Genomic DNA, 22,881 nt, shown 5'->3' with positions numbered 1-22,881 from the left:
TTGGCCACATGACCTGCAGTTTTCAAACAGGGTCACATTTCGGGGTTTTTTGTGCCATTGGTGCTTGCTCTCTGAGGCACTTTAATGATTCTCTCTGGGTGTTGCAGAGTTGTGGCTGGAGTTTCAAAGTCATTGTGCCATTGGTGCTTGCTCTCTGGCACTTTAATGATTCTCTGGGTGTTGCAGAGTTGTGGCTGAAGTTTCAAGGTCCAATGCAATAAGACACACATTGAAAACAGGTGCTCATATTGATTACCTGTTTTCCTAACGCGCACACAGTGTTGCAATCGCGATGGGGGGAGCGCTAGGGGGCGCTCCCCATTGTGGGATGATGGATGTATGACCTTGCGGTGAGACGTCCCTGCTGGGTAGACTGGATGAATCTAGAGACCCTGACCCTCTACCGGACCTGTACGCAATGGTGGTCTCTGAATGGTCCTCCGACCATTCCAAGGCCTTTTGGACTGTCGCTGGATAACGGCGAGAAGCAGCAGGCCGGACAGAGGTCATGGATGGATGAAGACATCTGACACAGGATGAAGACTCAGGCGTTGAGGAAGACGAAGACTCAGGCGTTGAGAAAGACGTAGAAGGATTCGTAAGGAGTGCTGCCACGCTACGCACCCTACACAGCCAGGCCTCGCTGGTCACAGACCACGTTGGAGGCAAAGCAGACAACAAGCTGACATCGACTCAAATAATTTAGAGTTCAAGATGGCGGTGAGTATTGAAGAGGAAGACTGGAAATCTGAGACGAACATCTGGAATCAGAGACGGAAGGCGGCAGAACAGACTGATGAAGGTAAACGGCTATGACTCCTGGCAGCCCGTCCTGAACTGAACCTCGGGAACCCGGCGTGATCAACGCACCTGACAGGTCATTCGATGGAGGACGAAACCTCCGACCCAGCATGGAAGACGCAACTGAAGGTGTCCCGAAGTTGGACTGAAGATGGACCACAAGGAGAATCTCCGGAACCTGGAACATGATGATGATCAGATGGAAGACAAGGAGAATCCTCGGCCACGGCGAATGGACTTGTTCCACCGAGTGCCCTACACACCCCAGCCGGGATGGTTGCGGACCACTCGGGCCACTGCGTGCCCTACACAGCCCAGGCGGGCTGGTCACAGACCACGCAAGGACGGAACAAGCGAAGCCTCGGAGACTTGGAGACATCAGGACATAGAGACATCAGGACTTGAAGAGATCAGGGACATCTGGATACTGAAGATATCAGGAGTGGATGGACATCACAACTCGGAACGAAGGAGACATCAGGAACAGACGAGACATCAGCGGAGACCATGGAAAGACGAAGACAAGGGATCCCACATGGAACATAGTGCCTAAGAGAAGCTGGAAGACATGGAGTCCTAAGGAGGGCTTGCTCCTTGCGAAGGCGAGGAAGGACAGACCTGAGGAGCCTTTTGTAGGCTGAAGAGGTGGATCCAGGAAGTGAGGTCATCCAGGGCCCACTCTCTCATTGGCCCTTTAAAGCTGGTGAGGAGGCACGGCACAGCGCCTAAGAAGCAGAAAGAAGATTGCAGGACCACGGACAGTGGCCTGCTGACGCTGAAGAGCCGGAGCAGGCCTTAAACAGGCCGGACAGGGAGCGGCAGCATCCTGCCGCTGCACGAAGGCAGACAAGAGCGGCACTTGCTGCAGGAAGGCCTGCATGACCGGCTCCTGCTGCGAGACCACATGGGCGGTATCCAGGCCACGAAGAGGAGCAGGCTGAAGTCCGCGGCTCCCTGCCACAGTGAAGAGGTGCAATCGCTGCCGGGTTTCACAGGCCCACCCCCCGCTTCGCCACCGCGCCACCCATTACCACCGGACATACAATTTGTTACAGAAGGAGAGGTTTTAGAACATGGGGAGAAGGATAATCTGTTGTGTCATTCTTATCACACTGCAACCTGTCTGTAGGGCTTTTTTAATGCACTACTTATAAAGTTACTAGCGGTACCCGGCCACGCGTTGCAGTGGCAGAGTCAGGTTCTTTACCCTCCCTCCCCCTTCCCCTTGCTCATTTACCTCAGTCACTCATCCTCCTCCCCCTTGGTCATTCACCCCCATTCCCTCCCCTGTCCCCACTCCAACTCTCTCCCCTCACACTCACCTCTCCCCTCATTCTCCCTCCCCTGACACTCACCTCCCCCTCATTCTCCCTCCCCTCACTGTCACCTCCCCCCACATACTGCCTACCCTTCAGATCAGAAAACCTTTGTCTTTCTATTTCTGTGGGAACCCCCCCCCCCCCCAAAAAAACCCCAATCCCAACCCTTTAAATCAAATAACCCCCCACCTTCCTGCCCCCCTCCCAAGACCTGGGAAATTAAAATTGTTGGTGCTAAACGTGGTCTGTCCCTGGGCGTCTGTGCGCGTTGTGTACCCAAATAGGGGAGTGCCTAACCAAATTTGCACTTCCAATTTTGTTTTGTGGTCTGGGGAGGGCTATTTTGGTGCGTTCCCGAGATCGTGCAAGTTTAGTGTATGTATTTGTGTGTGAACCTCCCCCTTCCCCCAAAAAACAACCCTATAAGAAAAGTTCTCTTAAATTAACCACCCCACACTCTCCTGCCCCCCTCCCCCAGCCATGCAAAAAACAGTAGCCCGCCCCCCCCAGAGTTGCTGAATGAATGAAACCTGCCCCCCCTCGTGACCCCTCCCCAAGATGTTCGCAATAAATTCATCACCACCCCCCATCCTCCAGACCTCCGAGACCTGATAAAAATGCCAGTCGGTGGAGCGGGCGTTCAGGAGCGGTCCGGGAGCGATGTATTGGCGTTGGTCCATCGGCTGCGAGCACTGAAACAGGTCCCGACGGCCCTTTGCCCTTACTATGTCAGTGGGGTGGAGCAATGGCAGCGGTAGGTCCTCTGACATGGTAAGGGCAAAGGTCCGCCGGCTGCCAGTCCTGAAAATGGCGCGAGTGGCCCTCGCCCTTACTATGTCACATGGGCTACTGCCGCCATTGGTGTCCCCGAGTGGCATAGTAAGGGAAAGGGCCGTCGGCGCCATGTTGATTGCTGGCAGCCGACGGCCGTAGTGCAGGAGATGTGTCCCGGACCGGTCCTGGCAGAAGTCCAGGAGGCTGGAGAAGTCCAGGAGGCCTGACAGAAGTCCAGGAGGCTGGAGCCTCCTGGACTTCTGTCAGGTTTTGTGTGTGTTGTGAAGGGGTTGGGAAGTAAATAAATTTGGCATGTGCGTGGGGGGTGTGAGGAGGGTGGTTTTGTGTGTGTTGGGAGGCTGTGGGAAGTAAATCAATTTGGCATGTGTGTGGGGGGCGTGAGGAGGGTGGTGGGTGTATTTTATCTGTAAAGGAAATAGTTATCTCCTGGTGAAAAAAAGTGCGCGAATGTGTTAAAATGGAAGTGAAACGTGGACCTGGACTGGCGAAATGATTAGTGTAGCGTGTGTTAGTGTAAGGTGTAACAGATGGCGCTTACGTCCAGCAGATGTCGCTGTTTTCTGGAAAAAAAAATTTAAACCTATTTTACCTGTCACAGGTGTGACATATCTGTAATGTAAGTACAGAAGAACCTTCCTGTATGCGAAATGAAGGTTGTGTCCAAATTTGAAAGCAATTGGTTCAGTTGTTTGAGATTAGTGATTTTGTCCAAACTATTTAACATTTTTATTTATATAGATAAGCTAAAATAGCTATTATTTGATATCTCTGCATGGTAGCAGTATACAAAGAGCTTCAATTATTTACATCACAAACTTATCCCAACTGAACAATAGAGGTCTTTTGCCAATAGTGGAATCAGAAAGCTCTAAATAAGGCTGAAGGAGAAGGATGGAAAATATGTTACATGTGAGGCTTAAATCCCAGACTCCTGCATTATCCTTCAAGTGATATTCCCTCCACCTAGTTTCTTTGGGGGTTACTCTCACAGAATAAAATCTGATAGAAAATAAAGAGTCGAACAGGCTGACTGAAGTGGAAGTGGCTCAGAAAAAAAAAAAAAGAAAATACCCCTCACAAAAACTGGCAATTGATGTTTGCTACAAAAAAACACACTTAGCAAAAGCTTTGAAGATCACATATTAGATTATAATGCCTGCAAAAACTGGTGAACATTTTTTTTTATTGTTCATCTAAGCAAGTGTAATGCAAATCTATATAACTTGGTAAAAATATTTCCAAACACAGTTCATTTTATTTACACCAAATATTTTGATTCACACTCACCTAGTTTCATAACCAGATTCAAAGGCTAAAGGATTCATTGTTGTTGTCCATTCCAGTGGTTCTCGGAATACAAACGCTGCTTCTTGAGGATGTTTACTGCTGAAGCTCTCCACATAGCTAATAATATCATTTAGAAGAGACTCATTCAAAGGAGTAATTTCTAGTTTGCCAGTTCCAAAACCAGCAGTAGTCCATTGAGCTGCTCTTGATAATGTCACTCCCATGGAATTTGATAACTTCCAAAGATGTCAACCTTAGCAAATAATTATAATATGAGACAGTAAGAATGGTAAACTTGATCATTTTATTTTGTTCAAATACAGTGAAAACACAAATTTATAGCTGTAAAACTTTAAAAAGAAATACCCTGAAACTGAAAACAGGGATGAGCAAACTGGGGGGGGGGGGGGGGGGAATCAGGCCCCCTGAAGGGGCTTGTGAACAGGCCTAAATGGGGGTGGGGGTGCACTGTGGGGGCCCAATCAGGAAAGAAAAAACAAGGCTGCACTGTAGAGTCTCAGTGCTATGGAGGCACTGCAAACTTGAGGGAGCTACCAGAGCATAGTGACATCAGTGTAAGCTTCTGCTGTGGTGGGCTGCTTACTCTGCAGTAGAATTGGTCATGGGTGCAGCCACTGAAGTTTTCTTCAACCCAGGAAGAACTGCCACCCTCAGGCTTCAGCACAGGAGGAGTTCTTGATGCCCTCAGGTCCCCTACCCAGGCAGAAAGACAACAGTTGTTGTATGCCCCAGAAGAAAGAAGTGGTGAAGTACAGGAGGGGGAATGGGCAAAGAAGCCAGAGAGAATAAGGAGGTGAGGGGAGGGAGGGATGAGGTGGGGGAGAATAAAGGCAAACATTATTAAAAAAAAAAAAAAAGTTAAGCAAATCAAAACATGAGAAAATAAAAAAGGATGAGAAATCTAAGAATAGAAACATAGAAAAAAAGAAAAATCAGTGAAAACAAAAAAAAAGTTGCACAGGGTGGGATGGAGTTTTTCTCAACTCCTAAAAAATTTTGGCTGGCACCTAATTTTTTGAAAAATTTTCCAGCCCTTACCATTGTGTTGTGTGGCCTGTGTGTCTGGGTTTGTTGTGTAGTGTGTAGTGTGTGGCTCTTTTGTCTGGTATGCTTTTGTGTGGTCAATGTCTCTGTATGTGATGTGATCTGTCTGCCTGTGTCTCTCACTGTGTCTGGATGTAGTGTGTCTTCCTGTGCTCATTTCTCTGGGTACGATAAGCCTGTATCTCTGTGTCTGGGTGCTCGGTTTCTCTCTTTCTGTGGGATGTCTGACTTTCTGTTCCTGGGTATGCGGGTAACAGTTTATGTGTCTGTGTGGGGGGGGTCTCGGTGTCTGTCTTTTTCACTCTCTAAGTCTGAGTATGAGGTATCTCTGTCTGGGTATAAGGTATCTATTTCTCTCTGTGTCTGTCTGGTTGTGAGGTGTGTGTCTCTCTGTGTCCGTATGTGCATATATAAGCTTACTCTTTTCAACAAATTGAAGAGAAACAAAATGGGGCCTTTGAGCTACTGATTGACAGTGTGACTGCCTGGTGAATACCTTTCAAGTATGTATGTGTGTATGTATGTATGTATGTGTGTATGTATGTATGTATGTGTGTGTGTGTGTGTGTGTGTGTGTGTGTGTGTGTATTTCACAAAAAAAATATAGATATATAGCAACCCATCTTGGGGGCTGTAGGAATAAAAACCCCAAGTTTAACTACTTTATATTCAGAAAAATGGATTCTCTGACTCCAGTGGAGACTTGGCCTGTATTTCAGAGAATCACAGAAATGCTGAATTTCTAACTAGCTGCATTTGTGATAGAATTATCTGATTGTCAAGCAGGACCTATTTATGTGGGATGCTGATAGCAAAAGGAGTCTTGTCTTAGCAAACACAACAGAAAGCATAAGCAAGCCTCTATTTAGATGCTGAGTCCTTCAAAAAGGGGGCTCAGAAAGACAATACAGGCCAGGTATGTATGTGTAAGAACAGATCCAAACCTGTCAGAAGACCTATTTGCCTGGAGACAGGATTCTCCATTCATGAAAAGGGGTCTTATCAGACAGGGCAGACCCATCACAAGACCTGGTCAGTTCTCTGTCACGCACCTGCCTAAGTCTCCATAAAAACATTCCTAATCAGAATTGGACTCATGTCACTAAATTAATATGCATTAAGCCTCTGAATATGCATATAATGGCTTTTAAAATCAATTGGGAAAAAGGGCTTGGGGGTTTACCAGATTCCATACACCAGCAAGAAGACGTCTGAGACGTTGCTCTCTGTCCCACCCTGCAACTTCGCAGACCGACCAGATCCAGTGTCCTGAAGTGCTATATGGCAGAGATTTCAAGCCCTGCTATGGTATCCGAAGTGAAACTTGCCAGAGGTCTTCCTAAGCAACTAGGCAAGTCCTATGTCCTCATTCAGGGGCAAGACTCATAGCTTGCTTCAGAGAGAGGCCGCATTCAGTACTGTCAGCTTCCCTCACAGTTCAGAGACCAAGGATCTTCAAAGTGATGAGAAGGGGTTAATTCCTGGCTTTTTATCTATAGGCTAGCACATTAGAACTGTTTTACAGCCAAGTTGCAACCAAGGTGATGTGTTATATTTCTTCTTATTTCTTCATATTTGCTAAGCTTATTACCAGAAGTGTATTCTATGCTAAGAATTTATTATAAGTTTCTAAGATCGCTATGTTGTTAGCAATAATGAATTCCTGGGCTGATCGAGTCATATAAAAAGGTGAAATAAGAAGTGGTTGTCTGTAGCAATGTTAGTCTTCTACAAGAGAGAGGGAAAGGAAGCAGGCAGTATTACACGGGCTACAGTATACTCTTATAATCCTTACAGGGCCCCAATCAATTGCATGAATTGAAGGGAGTCCACTGCACAAAATGTTTGCTCGTCCCTGCTCTACAGTCATCTGCATGGTGGAAATGTTCCCTCACAGAGATCGATATTCAAAATATTTACCAGAATAAAATCATGTTTTAGCCAAGAAAATCCTTGATTTTTAAAATATGCTCCCTTTAGAGGTTATGTCATGTGGTGAGCCTAGGCAGACATGCTCATTCAGGCTCCGGGCGCAATCCCCCAAACATCGACTGAAATCTAATATATCTTAGTGATTAAGACGATTGCTTCTTTGACTGGTACATGAGCCTTATGTCTATCAACAAATATATGCAAAAATCACCATTGTCTATGCCGTTGAAAGGGGGGGGAAAAGAAAAAGAGAAATCACAGATTATAACAGAAAAGATGAACACCGAATCAGAGAAATAGAACAGTTCTCTCTCAAACAGTGATTCAACTGTTGACTTAACCATAATGGTATCGGCAGCAGTGGTAGCTGCTTTAAATGGTAAACTTAATTCCATATCAAAGCAAATCGCTGACCTTAAAGTGATGATCTCAGAATTTGGACCACAGCTAGATATGATAGAAGGGAGAGTTTCTCTGCTGGAAGATGACTCAACAGCCCTTACCAGTAAAATAGCAGCACTGGAGAAAAAAGCAGAAAAACAAGACGACAAAAGAGAGGACCTCAAGAACAGGTCCCGAAGGAGTAACATCAGGTTGGTGGGGTTGTGGATGTTACGGTCGTGGACCCGTGGGCCGGCTGAGACAGTGGATGGTATGCTATGGAGGACCATAGTGAGCGTCCCAGCCGGGAGGCAGCGCAGAAGAGACTCGGATGAGGCTTCACCACTGGAAGTCCGAGGTCCCCCCAGGAGGAGCCCGTAGGGACCTGGACCTCTCAGACATAGGTGGGATCCTATGCGACCAAGGATCCGAGCTGCAGCCGAAGGGATGGACGAAGGATGGCTGGACCCAGGCAGCAGAAGAGTCTTCACCCTTGGAAGCCCATGGCTCCTCCGGGAGGAGCCCGTGAGAGCCCGAGCCGCTGGGACTTAGGAGAATCCTTCTGGGCCAGCAAGTACCGGATACCTGAGATGATGGATGAAGCTGAAGTCGGAGTCCAAGAGCGAAGCCGGGTCAGAAGCCAGAAGTCCGAGATCCAAACCAAAGCCAGGGACGCAAGCAGAAGATGGAGTCGTGGGACGGAGCCGGGTCAAAACCAGAAGTCAGAGGACAAACCAAAACCAGGAGCGGAAGCTGGAAGCGAAGTCAGGAGACGAAGCCGGGTCAGAAGCCAGAAGTCGGAAGTCAATACCAAAGCCAGGAGCGGAAGCTGAAGACGAAGTCAGGAACATGCCAGGTCAGGAGCCAGAAGACAAGACGATCAGACACACTGCAGCAACTAGAGAGTCAGGGAACCTGAGGAACCTCATTGCAAGGCCCTGAACTGCTGCAGCTGCCGGGTTTAAATGGCCCGGCAGCGTCTGACGTCATCAAGGGATGTTCCTGTGTTTTCCCGCGCTGGTCCCTTTAAGAGGGAACCCTAGCGCGCGCCTAGGGGGCAGGGCCAGCCAGGGATCAGCGTCGGCGTCTCCCTTGTAGGGAGAATGCCGCGAAGGGTCACGTCTTCGGCCTTGAAGGCCGAGGGAAAGGCGTTCTTGCGGCCGGGCCGGCTGCGTGGTAAGTGCAGGTTCCGGGGCACGGCCCAGGACCGTAACAGTGGAGAGTATTGATGATCGGAATCTGGCATTGTTTCTAGAAAAATGACTGCTTGAAGCCCTAAATATGCCAGATTTAATGGGGGCCTTGAAGACTGAAAGGGCACACAGGCTTGGCAACAAACGTAAAAGAGAATAGAGACCATGGATTATAACAGCTAAGATTCTTAACTGGTTGTACAAACAGCATATCATGCAAATTTATCACAAGCATCAGGAAGTGGTCTACCAGGAAAAACCAATTCGCATTTTCCAAGACTACTTGACTAAAGTCTCTCTACAATGCAAAGAATTCAATCCCCTATGTACTGCCTTGATGAAAAAAACAGGTGAAATTCACACTACATTTTCCAGCATGTATTCGCAATTGGCATGAAGGTATGGTGCATGTGTTTGACAAGCTGAAGACAGCTAAAGAGTTTACTGACCAACTACCTTGATCTGTTCTTAGCATGTTGGAATTACAATTATATTTACATGGTTAAGTCATTTGGAATTCATAACTGTTTAAGTTCTTAACTTAAGGAGAATAAAGCCCTTTTTGTTCCTGAGGCCGGGCAGTGTTAACAGCGGGAGGAAGGCTGACTTTGCATACCAACCCATGCCGCCTTTTTTCCCAGAACTCTGGATCCAAGTTCATTAAGCTACTGCTAAAAACCAGCGAACTATGGTTCAATGGACAGAGTTTATTTGTTGAGGGCTTAAAAGATGCAGTTTGTACATATCTTTTGCAGCACTAAGTGTGTTAAGCACTTAAAGAGCAGGACATCTCAGCTGTGCGGGTGAACAAAAGGGATGTGCCAGAGGTGAACCATTTCAGAAGTAAGCACGACATAGTATAATATGACTCCTTCAACTTGGTCGCTGGTTTCTTGACATGGTAGAATCGGAGACAACCTAAGAGATTCACTATTGAATTCTTCCTCCAAGAAAAACCTTAATGGCTAAGAACAAGGGGTCTCAGGGACTGAATGCAATTTCATGAACTTAATGGAAGTTGAACTAGTTGCTTGAAGTTAGGGTATATAGTACACACGTTATTAGATATGTCGAGGTCAGAAGGGAATAGGAGGGATATCATGGAATTACGTGTTCCTTTGTTTTTATTGCAATGGGGATGGCATCTGTACACATTTCTGACATCTCACGCTCGCTTGGAGGGAGAAATTGTATAAGGAGGAGGGGAGAGCGGGGAATATATTATATGTGGGAGGGTGTTATGAATGAAGGAATTCAAGGCTTATAGGGTAAGAACAACATCAGCCTGGTACAGATTTGAAAGCAATTGGGTAGTATGCAATTTAGTTTTCTGGCAAGGGCGAGAGGCAAGACTGGGTGCAGCAGCCCTATCCATACAGATACCTCTGTCCTTATTTACCAATATATTTGCAAAATAAGTAATAAGTTGAAGCTCATTTCATGGAATATTAATGGGTTGGGAACACCTATGAAGAGAAATAAGGTATTATTTACCCTGAAAAGGCATAAGGCTTCAGTAGTTTGCTTATACAAAACACATCTTTCCAAGATAAGAACATAAGAATTGCCATACTGGGTCAGACCAAGGGTCCATCAAGTCCAGTATCCTATTTCCAAGACACAAGAACCCAAACATTAAATAAATCTCAAGCTACCATTACTTATTAATTAATAGCAGTTTATGGATTTTTCTTCTAGGAACTTATCCAAACATTTTTTAAATCCAGTTACACTAACTGCTGTAACCACATCCTCTGGCAATGAATTCCAGAGCTTAACTACGCGCTGAGTGAAAAGAACCGCAAATTGAAAAGGGATTGGGTGAACGCATGTTTCTTCTCAGGAGCCAAAGGTAAAAAAACTGGGGTGGCTATTCTTGTCAATAAGAGCGTATATCTCTAAGAAGAAAACATGATACAAGATCCAGAAGGGAGGTTCATAATCCTTATTGGAAAACTGAATGGGATGGAGGTCACAATATGCAACCTTTATGCTCCAAATGAGTATAATCATGCTTTTTTCACAGCTTTAGTTATCATACTTTTATTGAACATAGAGGGGCCCTTACTTATGGTAGGGGATTTCAACTGTGTGAATGACTCTATGCTAGACTAATCCCCAGGAACTAGATATTCAAGGAATATGAAAGGGAAGGAGGATTTCATATTTATGCAAGATGTCTGGAAGGCTTTGAATCTCTCAAGTCCTTTTTTCAAAAATTATTACAGCTGAAATTGATTTACCTGTGATATTTGATCACTCCCTTATTTCGGTAGATTTTAAGATGACGGAGGATGGGAAGGAGGACAGAATTTGGAGATTTCCCTTTTTTTTTTTTTTTTTTTTTTTACAAGGAAATATTGATTTTCAATCCTTTCTTTCCAAGAAATGGAAGGAATTTGAAAGTAACAATAACCAACATAAAGATTCCCCTGCTATTTTCTTGGAAAAAAGTAAAGCTGTCTTAAGGGGGAAAAATCACTTTCTATCTGATAGGTAGGGATAAGAGAATGAATAAATCAATATTACAACTAGAAGAGAAAGTAAAACTTGCAAAGGAAAGAGTGGCAAGACAGGGATTCAAAACATATAAAGAAGAATATAAAAATATTCTAGAGTGTTTAAATTTGATCCTTCAAAGGTCACAGAGAATGCTGCAATGTACAGAACACAACTTCTTCCGCGTTGGAAATAAAGCGGGGAAGTTCCTTGCTAATGCAGTTAGAATCTGGAAGGGGAAATTATTCATCGAAAAGCTTAAAAATAACCAAGGTAGGAAAGTTACAAATAGTGCAGATATTTGTGCAGTATTGAGGACTTTTTATGAAAAGTTATGCTCTAAAGATAACCCAGGAGGAGGGAAAGAGGCGGACAAGTTTTTCCAAGGCCTGCAGGTGCCGAATATCTTTGAGCAACAGTTAAAATTTTTAAGCAAGCCTATACAGACCTATGAGATCTTACTTGTAAGGCCCCGGGACACGATGGGTTTTCCTACGATTACTCCAAGATTTTAAGCCAAATTATTGTAAAGTCCTATGTGTAATTTTTTCACAGTTTTTCCTCCAGGCTTTAATAAGGCACACATCATGGTGTTGGCCAAAGCGGGAAAAGATCCACTTTCACCTGTATATCGACTTCTCCCTCTACTGAACTGCGACTTGAAGATCCTTGCTAAACTTTTAGCGGATAGGTTGAGACTGATAGTGCCATCCATTGTCTCTAGCAGCCAGGTGGGATTTGTCAAGGGAAGAGCAGCATGCTCCCATATTGTAAAATTAACTGTGGCAATATCCATTTGTAGAGCCAATAATATACAAGCAGTGGCGATAGGTTTCAATTCTGAAAAGGCCCTTGACAAAGTCTCTTTGCCATACATGTTTTCAGTTTAAGAAGATATGGCTTTGCTGGAGATATTTTAAAATATATAGCATTTCTTATCAGAGCATCAAGTTCAAACATTATCACTAATGGACACAAGTCAGAAGATTTCAGCATACAGACAGGAGTGAGGCAGGGTTCCCTCTCTCTTCTTTGCTGTACATCTTGTCCATAGATCCTCTTTTGAGGAAAATCAATAATGATACACAATCCAGGGATTTAATAATGGAGGCCAATCCTTTAAAACTGTGGCGTTTGCAGATGATATCCAAGTCTTTCTCACGGAGCCAAAGGAGCTTTCAATCATCAGAGAGACTTCGAGACTTTTGTAGAACTAAAAAATCAATCAGGACAAATCTGAAGAGTTAGATGTCCAGGGTACTTTGAAAAAAAAACATGGGGTAAGGACTTCCCATTATGGTAGGTGGAAGGAGAGATCAGGTGCCTGGGGATAAAGATTCCAACTGACCTTAGTAAACTTTATGAGGCCAATGTCAAAAGGTTCCAGGATGATCCGGAAAAACTGCAGACCAGTTAGCCTGACTTCAGTGCCAGGAAAATTAATGGAAAGTGTTCTAAATACAAAATCACAGAACATATAGAAAGACAATGGTTTAATGGAACAAGTCATCATGGCCTTACCAAGACAGTCTTGCCTCACGATCTGCTTCGCTCTTTTTGAAGGGGTTAATAAACATGTAGATAAAAGTGAACCGGTAGATTGTAGTGTTACTTGGATTTTCAGAAAGCATTTGACAAAGTTCCTTATGAGAGGCTTCTGGGAAAAGTAAAAAGTCATGGGATAGGTGGCGATGTCCTTTCGTGGATTACAAACTGGCTAAAAGATAGGAAACAGAGAGTGGGATTAAATGGACAATTTTCTCAGTGGAGGGGAGTGGGCAGTGGAGTGCCTCAGGGATCTATACTGGGACCTGTGATTTTCAATATATTTATAAATGATCTGGAAAAGAATACAAATGAGGCAATCAAATTTGCAGATGATACAAAATTATTCAGAGTAGTTAAATCACAAGCGGATTGTGATAAACTGCAGGAAGACCTTGTGAGACTGGAAAATTGGGCATCCAAATAGTAGATGAAATTTAATGTGGGTAAGTGCAAGGTGATGCATATAGGAAAAAGTAACCCATGATATAGTTTACAACAATGTTAGGTTTCATATTAGGAGCTACCACCCAAGAAAAGATCTAGCATCATAGTGGATAACACATTGAAATCGTCAATTCACTGTCAAAAAAGCAACAGAATGTTGGGAATTATTATAAAGGGAATAGTGAATAAACCGAAAATGTCCATAATGCCCTCTGTATCGCTCCATGGTGAGACCGGCACCTTGAATACTGTGTACAGTTCTGTTGCTGCATCCGAAAAAAAGATATAGTGCGATGGAGAAGGTACAGAGAAGGGTGACCAAAAATAATAAAAGGGTTGAAACAGTTCCCCTATGAGGAAAGACTAAAGAGATTAGGACTGTTCAGCTTGGAGAAGAGACAGCTGAGGGGGGATATGATAGAGGTGTTTAAAATCATGAGAGGTCTAGAATGGGTAAATGTGAATCGGTTATTTACTCTTTCGGATAATAGAAGGACTAGGGGGCACTCCATGAAGTTAGCATGTGGCACATTTAAAACTAATTGGAGAAAAGTTCTTTTTTAACGCAATGCACAATTAAACTCTGGAATTTGTTGCCAGGGGATGTGGTTACTGCAGTTAGTGTAACTGTGTTTAAAAAAGGATTGGATAAGTTCATTACCTGCTATTAATTAAGTTGACTTGGAAAATAGCCACTGCTATTACTAGCAACAGTAACATGGGATAGCCTTAGTTTTTGGGTACTTGCCAGGTTCTTATGGCCTGGATTGGCCACTGTTGGAAACAGGATGCTGGGCTTGATGGACCCTTGGTCTGACCCAGTAAGGCATGTTCTTATGTCTCTCCAGCCCAGCGTGTTCTTCTTACGAAAGCAGGTCTGGTGGGGGAAAAAAGTCATCCAGCTGCATTGGCGAGATGCGGAGCCCCCTTCATTCTGGGGTTGGAGAACTAATTTTCACCAGTTAATGCAAATGGAAAATCTGTTATCCAGAAGTTCTCCGAAATATGGAGGCTCTTTTTTGGAGACTTGGGAACCATATCTGCAATCACTATCACATAAAGCCCGGAGTTTGATTCTCAATGGTTGAGGACTCTTGAACTAGGGATAACCTGACGGGATTCTGATGTAGATCTCTGGATTTGGGATGGTGGGGAGGTGGGTTGGGTATAGGACGGGGGGGAAGGGACTTGGTGGAGAATGGAATGCGGCAGGATTTATACCCTACTTTGATGAGTATGTGGAACCTGTAGTGGCACAGGGACAATGCACTTTGGGTTCCGGCACTCATTACTGGTGGTTGCGTTCTAGGGGCGCTGGGACTGGGGATTATTGTATTCTAAAATGAAGTGATTACCTAACCATTTTCGTTGATCTATGCGTTTGTACCAAATTTGTACCAGTTTATATGTTTCAATGTATTGCTTCTAACTTTGTGCTGTTCATTCTACGTATCACTTAATAAAATGTTTTGAACATAAAGGAAATACACCTAACATCAGGACGATTTTCAAGATACTTAAATAAAGTCTATGCCTAACAATTATTATTTTATATCTATCTAGATAAAGCTACTGTTAGGTTTGGCCCTATTCTGCAAACACTCATCAAGTTGAACTGGTTCATAGAAAACATATTTAACATTACCCAAATTTCTCACATTTATAAGGAAGCATTAGCATAATAGTGGCACCAAGAGCAACCACTTCCTACATTTTATTCAAAAATAATTTGTTCCTTTGTTGCATAGGTAAATCAGGGAATAAACCAGAAAAGTATTTTGTTTAGCATGGAAAAAACATTTTTCATAGTCCAATTTTTATCCAGTTCTAGAGCAAAGCCTACCAACAATGTCACAGAAAAGCCATGAGATCTAAGCAACCCACAGCTAACTCATATCTCACAGATATACTCAAATTCAGGCTCTATTCTAGTATGAGTAGGAAGATAAAACACCTTAGGAACTGGAGGAATAAATTCTAATGGAACTTTCAATATTTCTCGATAGAATTTCTTCAACATATATAAAGGAGCGATCAGTGGAGAATTTGGAAAATTTAACAATGCAAATTAAAATTCCTGGACTAACTCTTGATGCAAAGCATTCTTGTCTTTAATCAAGCTACATCACAAGTTCTTTATATTGAGTCTCAAGATGAGTTAACATTTTATCATATTCTCAAATTGTCTGTGCTTGAGAGTTTACCTGAGTGTGTAGTTCAATAAACGTTGACAACATATTATCAATTCTAGGAGTTAGGGACCGTTCCATATTTACAAGAGCTGTCCATAAGATCTTCAATGTCACCACATATGCTTTGACTTGGAAGGGCCCGATAACCAATCCCTGAGCACCCTGAGAGGTGGCTTCTAAAGTGTCGCCATCCGATCCACAATTTTAGAAGGAAACTTCCCATCAATTGGAACAGAGCTATTAACAGCTTCTGGCAAAGATCCTGCAGTATGACTATCAGAGCTAAGTAAAACTGAAGCCCCACTAACAGCAGCGGAACTCTCTTCTAGTGCCAATAGCCAATCCCTCTCTCCTTTTCTTTCCTCTTCCTTCAGGTAGAATTCACAAATTCTCTCCCCCTTATCAGGAAAAATCCCCACTTACTCCCCTTCCTTCCTAGTGCAAATCCCCCCTCTCATTTCACACCTGTGTGGTGCAGATCACCTGTGTTTATTTCTGATATTGGTACTTGCACCTATGTAGATACTTGAAAAGTTATTTAACTTTAATAAAATGTTGTGGATAAAAGCCCTCCCAAAGGCCAACAATGAAAATGTCCAACTAGCATTCTACTTCCCCCAGTAACACTGTAGATATTAGAGGCAGGATGACATGGCAGCTATACAAAGTGAGGGGTAACATATCCAAGACTGCTTTACAGCAATGGTTCCCAAACCTGTAATGGGGGATCAGCTAGTCATGTTTTCAGGATATCTGCAGTAAGTATGAATAAGGTGAACTTGTGTGCAATGGTGGCAATGTTTGCATATGTATCTCATGCATATTCATTGAGTCAAACTGAACTCCAGAGTCTCAATGGGTGGATGACATAATGGTGTAAGAAAGAGGGTAGCATTCTGGGGAAGGGGTGCCTATTCCAACAGAATTGGCTCCAAGCCAGGGTGGAACCCAGTTGCTGGCACTAACATTTAAGAAGGAGATAGAGCAGCTTTTAAATTAGAGCATCGGGGAAGGGTGAGTCATTTAGAAGCGCATGGTTCAAAGAGAGGTATCTCCCAAGAAAACTTGCAAAACAGAGAAGTTGGAATGTCCTAGAAGAGAGGTTGTGATAAAGGGCCTGCTGCATATTTATTTCCCCCTTGTTGAATAAAGGGCTTGCTGTAAACCAACAACCTCCCCTCTGGTGAATAAAGGGCCCACTGAGGCCCCACCTCCAACCACAGCTGGTGCCTCCCACCAAGAGCTGAGAAAGGACATAATACCCCTGTGTCTTCCACCCAGGTTCTCCGTCTAAAAGCTGAGAAGGAACTCCATGCCCCAGGGCCCCCTGCCACTCTCTGTACAAGAGCTAAGAAGGGGCTCTGAGCACCAGGTTCTCCTTCCCCTGCCTACCCCATCCAATGGAAAAGAAAGGATAGATGCAGATAAAGAGCACACAGATAATAAAGACTTTGCACTGCCTGTATCATCTGCTACAGTACTCATATCACCAAAAACATATTGTGACTCACTTTCAGCTCTTTTTGCTGGAAAAGCGTGTTATAATAAATGATGACTTGACTTGCTAAACAGCAGGTTGTGATACAAATAGAAATAAAAAATGATATATGAATGACAGACATGTGAATAGTAAGAATGGAGAGTTAGAATGTATGCTATTATATCAGGATACAAACATTATAAGCATTTTAGAGACATGGCAGAAGGAAGATAACCAAAGAGACACTGTGATATCAAGATATTATAGTGATGTAATAGCACAGATTGAATTGTAAAAGGTGGCATAGAATCAAGCTTCATAACAATTCTGCAAGAAACAAAATGCACTATGAAATCCTTATGGATAGAAACTGCATGTGTGACAGGTAAGAGTATAGCAAGCAAGTGTATATTATGGTCCCCCCCTGGCCAAGATGAAGAAACAGACTGTGAAATGGTAGCTCAAATTAGAAAGGCAAATAAATTTGGCAACACAATAATAATGGGAGGTTTCAATTATCCCTGTATTGATTGGGTCAATGTCTCATTGAGCCATACTAGAGATGTTAAGTTTCTAAATGCCATAAATGACTGCTTCTTGGAGCAGCTGATCCTAAGACCAACAAGTGGGGCAGCTACTTTAGATCTAGTCCTCAGTGGAATGCAAGCCCTGGTGCAAAGAATTACTGTTGTGGAACCACTAAGCAATAGTGATCATAATGCAATCAAATCTGACATATTCACTGGGGGAAGGACATTAAGTAGAACTATTACAGTAACATAACTTTTAAAAGGGAAATTGAAAAATTTAGGAAATTAGAAAAAAAAATAAAAGGAGCAGTTGCAAAGATTAAAAATTGCATGAGGTGTGAACATTGTTTAAAAATATCATCTTGGAAACCAAATAAAATGTATTCCATGCATTAAAAAAGGTCAAAGAAATATCAAATGACTGCCAGCATGGTTTAATTGTGAGATGAAAGAGGCAGTTAAAGCCAAAAGGGCATCATTCAAAAAAATGGAAATTAGACCCAAATGAAGAAAATAGGCATGAGCATAAGCAGTGGCAAGTTAGATGTAAGACAAGCCAAGTCAGAATTTGAGAAGAAGCTTGCTAGAGGCAAAAACAAATATTTTCAAATACATTTGAAGGAAAAATTCTGTAAGATCTACTGGATGTCTGAGGAATAAAAGGGGTACTCAGGGAGGGCAAGGAAATAGCAGATAAACTGAATGAATATGTTGCCTTGGTCTTTACTGAGAACATACATCTGAAACATTCTTTAATGGTGATGATTCTGTGCAACTAAAACAAATCTCTATGATAATATTAGATATAATGGATCAAAATGACAAACTAGAGAGTAACAAATCACCAGGACCGAATGGCATACACGCCAAAGTCCTAAACGATCTCAAACACGAAATTGCAAACTTGCCACTAGTCTTTTGTTATCTATCATTTAAAACAGCCACAAGACCTGAAGACTGGAAAGTGGCCAGAGACCAATTTTTAAAAAGAACTGCAGGAGTGATCTGGGAAACTATCAACCAGTGAGCCTGGTAGAAGCTTGTCTTAAAAACAAAATCACTGGCCATATATAGACATGGCTTAATAAGAAAGAGTCAACATGGTTTTAGCAAAGGGAAGTCTTTCCATCTTGTAGATATAAGAACATAAAAATTGCCATAGTGGGTTAGACCAAATTCTCTTATTACCTTATAATGCTACCAGATCTCCGCCTAGAACACTGCACTGTCACCTTCAAAAAAGAAGCTTAAGACGTGGCTGTTTGAACAAGCCTACACTTGAATTAGCTCCCCCCTCCATAGCTCCTTCCCTCTCTACCATCCTCCTCCAGAACTATACAAACAATGATATTATAGTTATTGTTCTATCTATTGAACGCCTCTCGCCTAGGTCACCTGACCATTTTCTGCAACTCTTCCAAGTTTTTTATACCCCTGTTACATGTAACTTTATACTTCCCTCTCAGTTTCAATATATTTATCCCCCTGTTATTTGTAAACCGATGTGATATGTCTATGAACATCGGTATATAAAAGTTTTAAATAAATAAATAACTCTGCCTTATCTTGCATCTAACTTGCCATTCAGTGATTATGCTTTTTCCAATTTTCTTTATTTGGATTCTTGTTCCCTTTTTTAATATAATTTCTTTTGGTGATAATAGCTTCTTTCACCTCACCTTTTAACCATGCCAGCAGTCACTTGGCCTTCCTTCCACCTTTTTAATTTGTGAAATTCATCTGGTCTGAGTTTTCAAGATGGTATTTTTAAACAATGTCCATACCTGATGTAAACTCTTAACCTTTGGAGCTTTATTTCGCCTATTTTCCTCATTTTATATCGTAGTTTCCCTTTTGAAAGTTGAATGCTAGAGCGGTAGTTTTCTTTAATGTCTTCCCTCCATTTATTAAGTCAAATTTGATCATATTATGATCACTACTGCAATTATCTCTTGCACCAACTCCTGTGTTCCACTAAGGATTAAGTCTAAAATAGTTCCCTACCTTGTCAAGTATTACATCTAGAAACTTCACCTCCCTAGCATGTCCTGAAGTGACATTTATCCAGTCAATACTGGAGTAATTGAAATTAAAAATTATGTAGCTACAGGTGAGCCATATAGTGAATTTGGATTTTCAGAAGGCATTTGACAAAGTCCCCCATGGGAGACTCCTCAGGAAATTAAAAAGACAGTTGAGAAGGGACATGATAGAAGTTTATAAAATAATGAGCGAGATGGAATAGGTAAATAAAGGATGGTTATTTACCCTTTAAAATAATACTAAAATAAAGGGACATGCCAGGAAACTAATGCCCAGCAGATTCAAAACAAATCGTAAAAAGTATGTGTTTTCATTCAGCGCACACTCAAGCTCTGGAATCTGTTTCCAGAGGATATGGTCAAGCTGACTATCAATATCATAGCGGGTTTTCAAAGAGGTTTAAACAAATTCCTGGAGGAAATGCACATAAAACAGGTAAACTAAGGAAAGTCACTGCTGTCCCTGGGAGTGAGTAGCAGGAACCAGATCTACTCTGAGACCTGGCCAGTATTTGCAACCTAGACTATTCACTGTCAAAGATAGGCTGATGGAATCAATGGACCTTGGTCTGACCCAGCATGGTATTTATGTTCTTATATCCTGAAAACCTGTAGACTGAATTAGGTACCATTGATTTACATATTTCAAATAAATTCATAATATACTTATTTTTTTTAACTTTACAGTATAATAACATTTACATTAATTTACCTCTTTCCCCCTCACCCCCTGCAAAAAAAGTATATAAACACCGTCAATAAAAGTAAAGCCAAAACAATTACTTCTTCCCCGACAGTTTTTCCGTGAAGACTTGCAAAAGATTATTTTCCCCCGTTTTAACTCAGAATACTGCATCTTTAAACAAGTTTCCGAAAATACAAAGCACCTCGCTGCTGAATTGGATAAGTGCATAAGCCACAATTATTAATATGAAAACCACTCTCTTTCCATACGTTGAAAAATAAGTCTGTATATTCCGGTCAATTATCACGCTTTCTTTTCATCAAGTAATACCACAATCCCCCGTTCCCATAGCCTGTTAGTGCGCACACAGCATACACAACTGTCCAATGAACTGCCCACTTATGTGGCACAAGTTGACAGAACAGCGAAGAGGGGTTTCTCTTATTTCTTTCCGACTTCAAGATTCATCATCCTGACTCGGCTCTCCCTCGCAACAAATCCTCACACTTTCCCCAAACTTCAAATCATAATTTATTTATTGGTGGCAACATTACCTTGGGCTCTTGGAGTTTTTCCGTATGAAAATCAGGGAGGGGGAGGGGGGGGGGAACACACGCTGGTTCAGTGACGAAAACAGCGTCTCCAGAAATGCTAACTCGATCCCAGTACAAACACGCTAGACAAGCGGCGCCGTTAGTGGTTGCCGTGGAAATGAGATCGCGCAGTGCATGTCGGAGTCTTGGTTGCTAGGATATTGGCGAGACAAACGGAGGCTCCGTAAAGTCCCGGATCCCGATTCCCGCATGCGCAAAACCGCCAGCAAGAAGCGTGTAAATGCGCTTTATTATATGCTTTGATGGGCGAGTGCTTTCTCTTGGATCTATAGGTGAAAAGTCAATGAATGGATGGCATACTAAATATGACAAGTTAAGTGAGAGGGCAGTCGGATGTGGTTAGTTAAATTGCGAATGCTGGCAATTAAAAAAAAATGTACATGAAAATGTGAAAGTGTCCTTATAGTTATTCAAATCACAATAATAATGACCTTACAGTTCAAGGGAATTTTTAGCAGTTAATTTCCTGAATCATGTTTTTGCCACTGTTGGAAACAGGATGCTGGGCTTGATGGACCCTTGGTCTGACCCAGTATGGCATGTTCGTATGTTGTTTTGTATTACGTTAGTATCAAGTTGCCATTACCACCCTCCTGATTAAAAAGAGACAAAATAATTACAGTGAAATGATTTTGATATCCACATTGCGAACTCACTACAGGACTATTAGGATAATCTAAAGTTTGAGTAAAGAAGTGTGATGCCAGAATTTACAAAAACAGATATCATACAATGTAACCATTAAAGTAATCAACAAATGATAATTGATCACATTTGAAAATAAGCAATTTGAGGTTTACTAACTTCATACTGACATAATTAAACATTGGACCTCTTTCAGTACAGACAAGAAAGAAGCTCCTCTGTTGTCCTACTGTACTGAAAATGGACACTCCTTTAATGATTTGAGATTGTGTGCCATTCAAGGCGTTTTCCCTAATAAGAGCAAATTATCCCATGTCATGTATTTTTCCAGCACTTATATTTTAAGACATAAAGCAAAACTGTATCTATCAAGGAAGAATGTGTGATGTCAGTTCTGGCTGTTCAGTGATATCAAAGTATTTTGTTCATTTAAAGAGTTATTTATTCAAATTAATATAATAATGTATACAGTCCTTCAAATGAATGTAGAACAGTATGCAGTCCTTCGACACGGCCATGTTTTGCACAGGGGCTGCGTCGGAGGAACACACGAGGAATTCTCAAATCTACAAAGAGACGAGGTTATAGTTAGAACAGGAAACCAAATAATAAAATTTAAGTTTATAGAAAAACACATACCATTATTTTATGGGATCAAAACTTTAAGTATGCGGTAGACACATTTGTGGAAAAATTAACAGTATTGATGAGAAACAAAAACACCAAATTTTACAAAATTTCATGTTTCCAAATTTACAGAACTGAGAATAAATAGAAATATACAAAGGACATACCTTAAAAAGCAATCATATTTGTACAAGCCGGATTCCACAGCATCTCCGGTAGCTTTACATTAGTGTACAAAAGCCAGTTAGCAATAAATAGCCAGTGTCTTGTAAGTCAGAAGAGCCCGCCAAAGGAGCCCAGCCAATCAGAAAAGAACACATGATTAACACCCTCCAATCAGGGGGTTGTCCTTCATGGTGAAGGAAAACAGGGTGAACCAGCTTCGCGGGCTACCATAGCTCGCTGGATTAAGGAGGTGGTCACGGCCGCATATGTGAATGCTGAAAAGACATTGCATACTCAGGTTAGGACTCATTCCACTAGAGCTCAGACTGGGTCATGAGCAGAGGTTAGATTGTTGTCTTTCATCGACATTTGCCAAGCTCGACGTGGTCTTCCTTGCACATCTTTTCCAGTTCCTGAACATACCCAAATCAATCCAGACAAGCAGGATTTATTCATCCCTACCAGCAGATGGCGGTAGAGAACAAAACTTTGAGCACTGCCACATATACAAGAGTGCCACCTGCAGTCCCTCAGTATTTCTCTACCTCCAACAGATGGTAGAGGTGCTAACCCTGCAGTCCTGACTGACTGGATATATTAAGGAAAATTGCTCCCCAAGGTGACAGGCTCCTGCAGA

General features: G+C 42.5%; 1 protein-coding gene across 1 annotated transcript in view; it reads right to left on the bottom strand.

Annotated features, from left to right (window-relative positions):
- ARMC4 (armadillo repeat containing 4) overlaps positions 1-21,151 on the bottom strand; it is an 890,525-nt gene extending 869,374 nt beyond the window's left edge. The window contains exons 1-2 of the mRNA XM_029588639.1: positions 20,748-21,151; positions 4,203-4,455 (exon numbers count right to left, since the gene is read on the bottom strand). Of these exons, the coding sequence (XP_029444499.1) occupies positions 4,203-4,426 (224 nt within the window). The 5' untranslated portion in view covers positions 4,427-4,455; positions 20,748-21,151. The remainder of the gene's footprint in view (positions 1-4,202; positions 4,456-20,747) is intronic.
- Between the last annotated feature and the right edge of the window lie 1,730 nt (positions 21,152-22,881).

This window comes from Rhinatrema bivittatum, chromosome 2, assembly GCF_901001135.1.
Source record: "Rhinatrema bivittatum chromosome 2, aRhiBiv1.1, whole genome shotgun sequence".
In the NCBI taxonomy this organism is placed as follows: domain Eukaryota; kingdom Metazoa; phylum Chordata; class Amphibia; order Gymnophiona; family Rhinatrematidae; genus Rhinatrema; species Rhinatrema bivittatum.
Note: the sequence above shows the minus strand (reverse complement) of the source record. Positions and strands in the feature narration are given on the sequence as shown.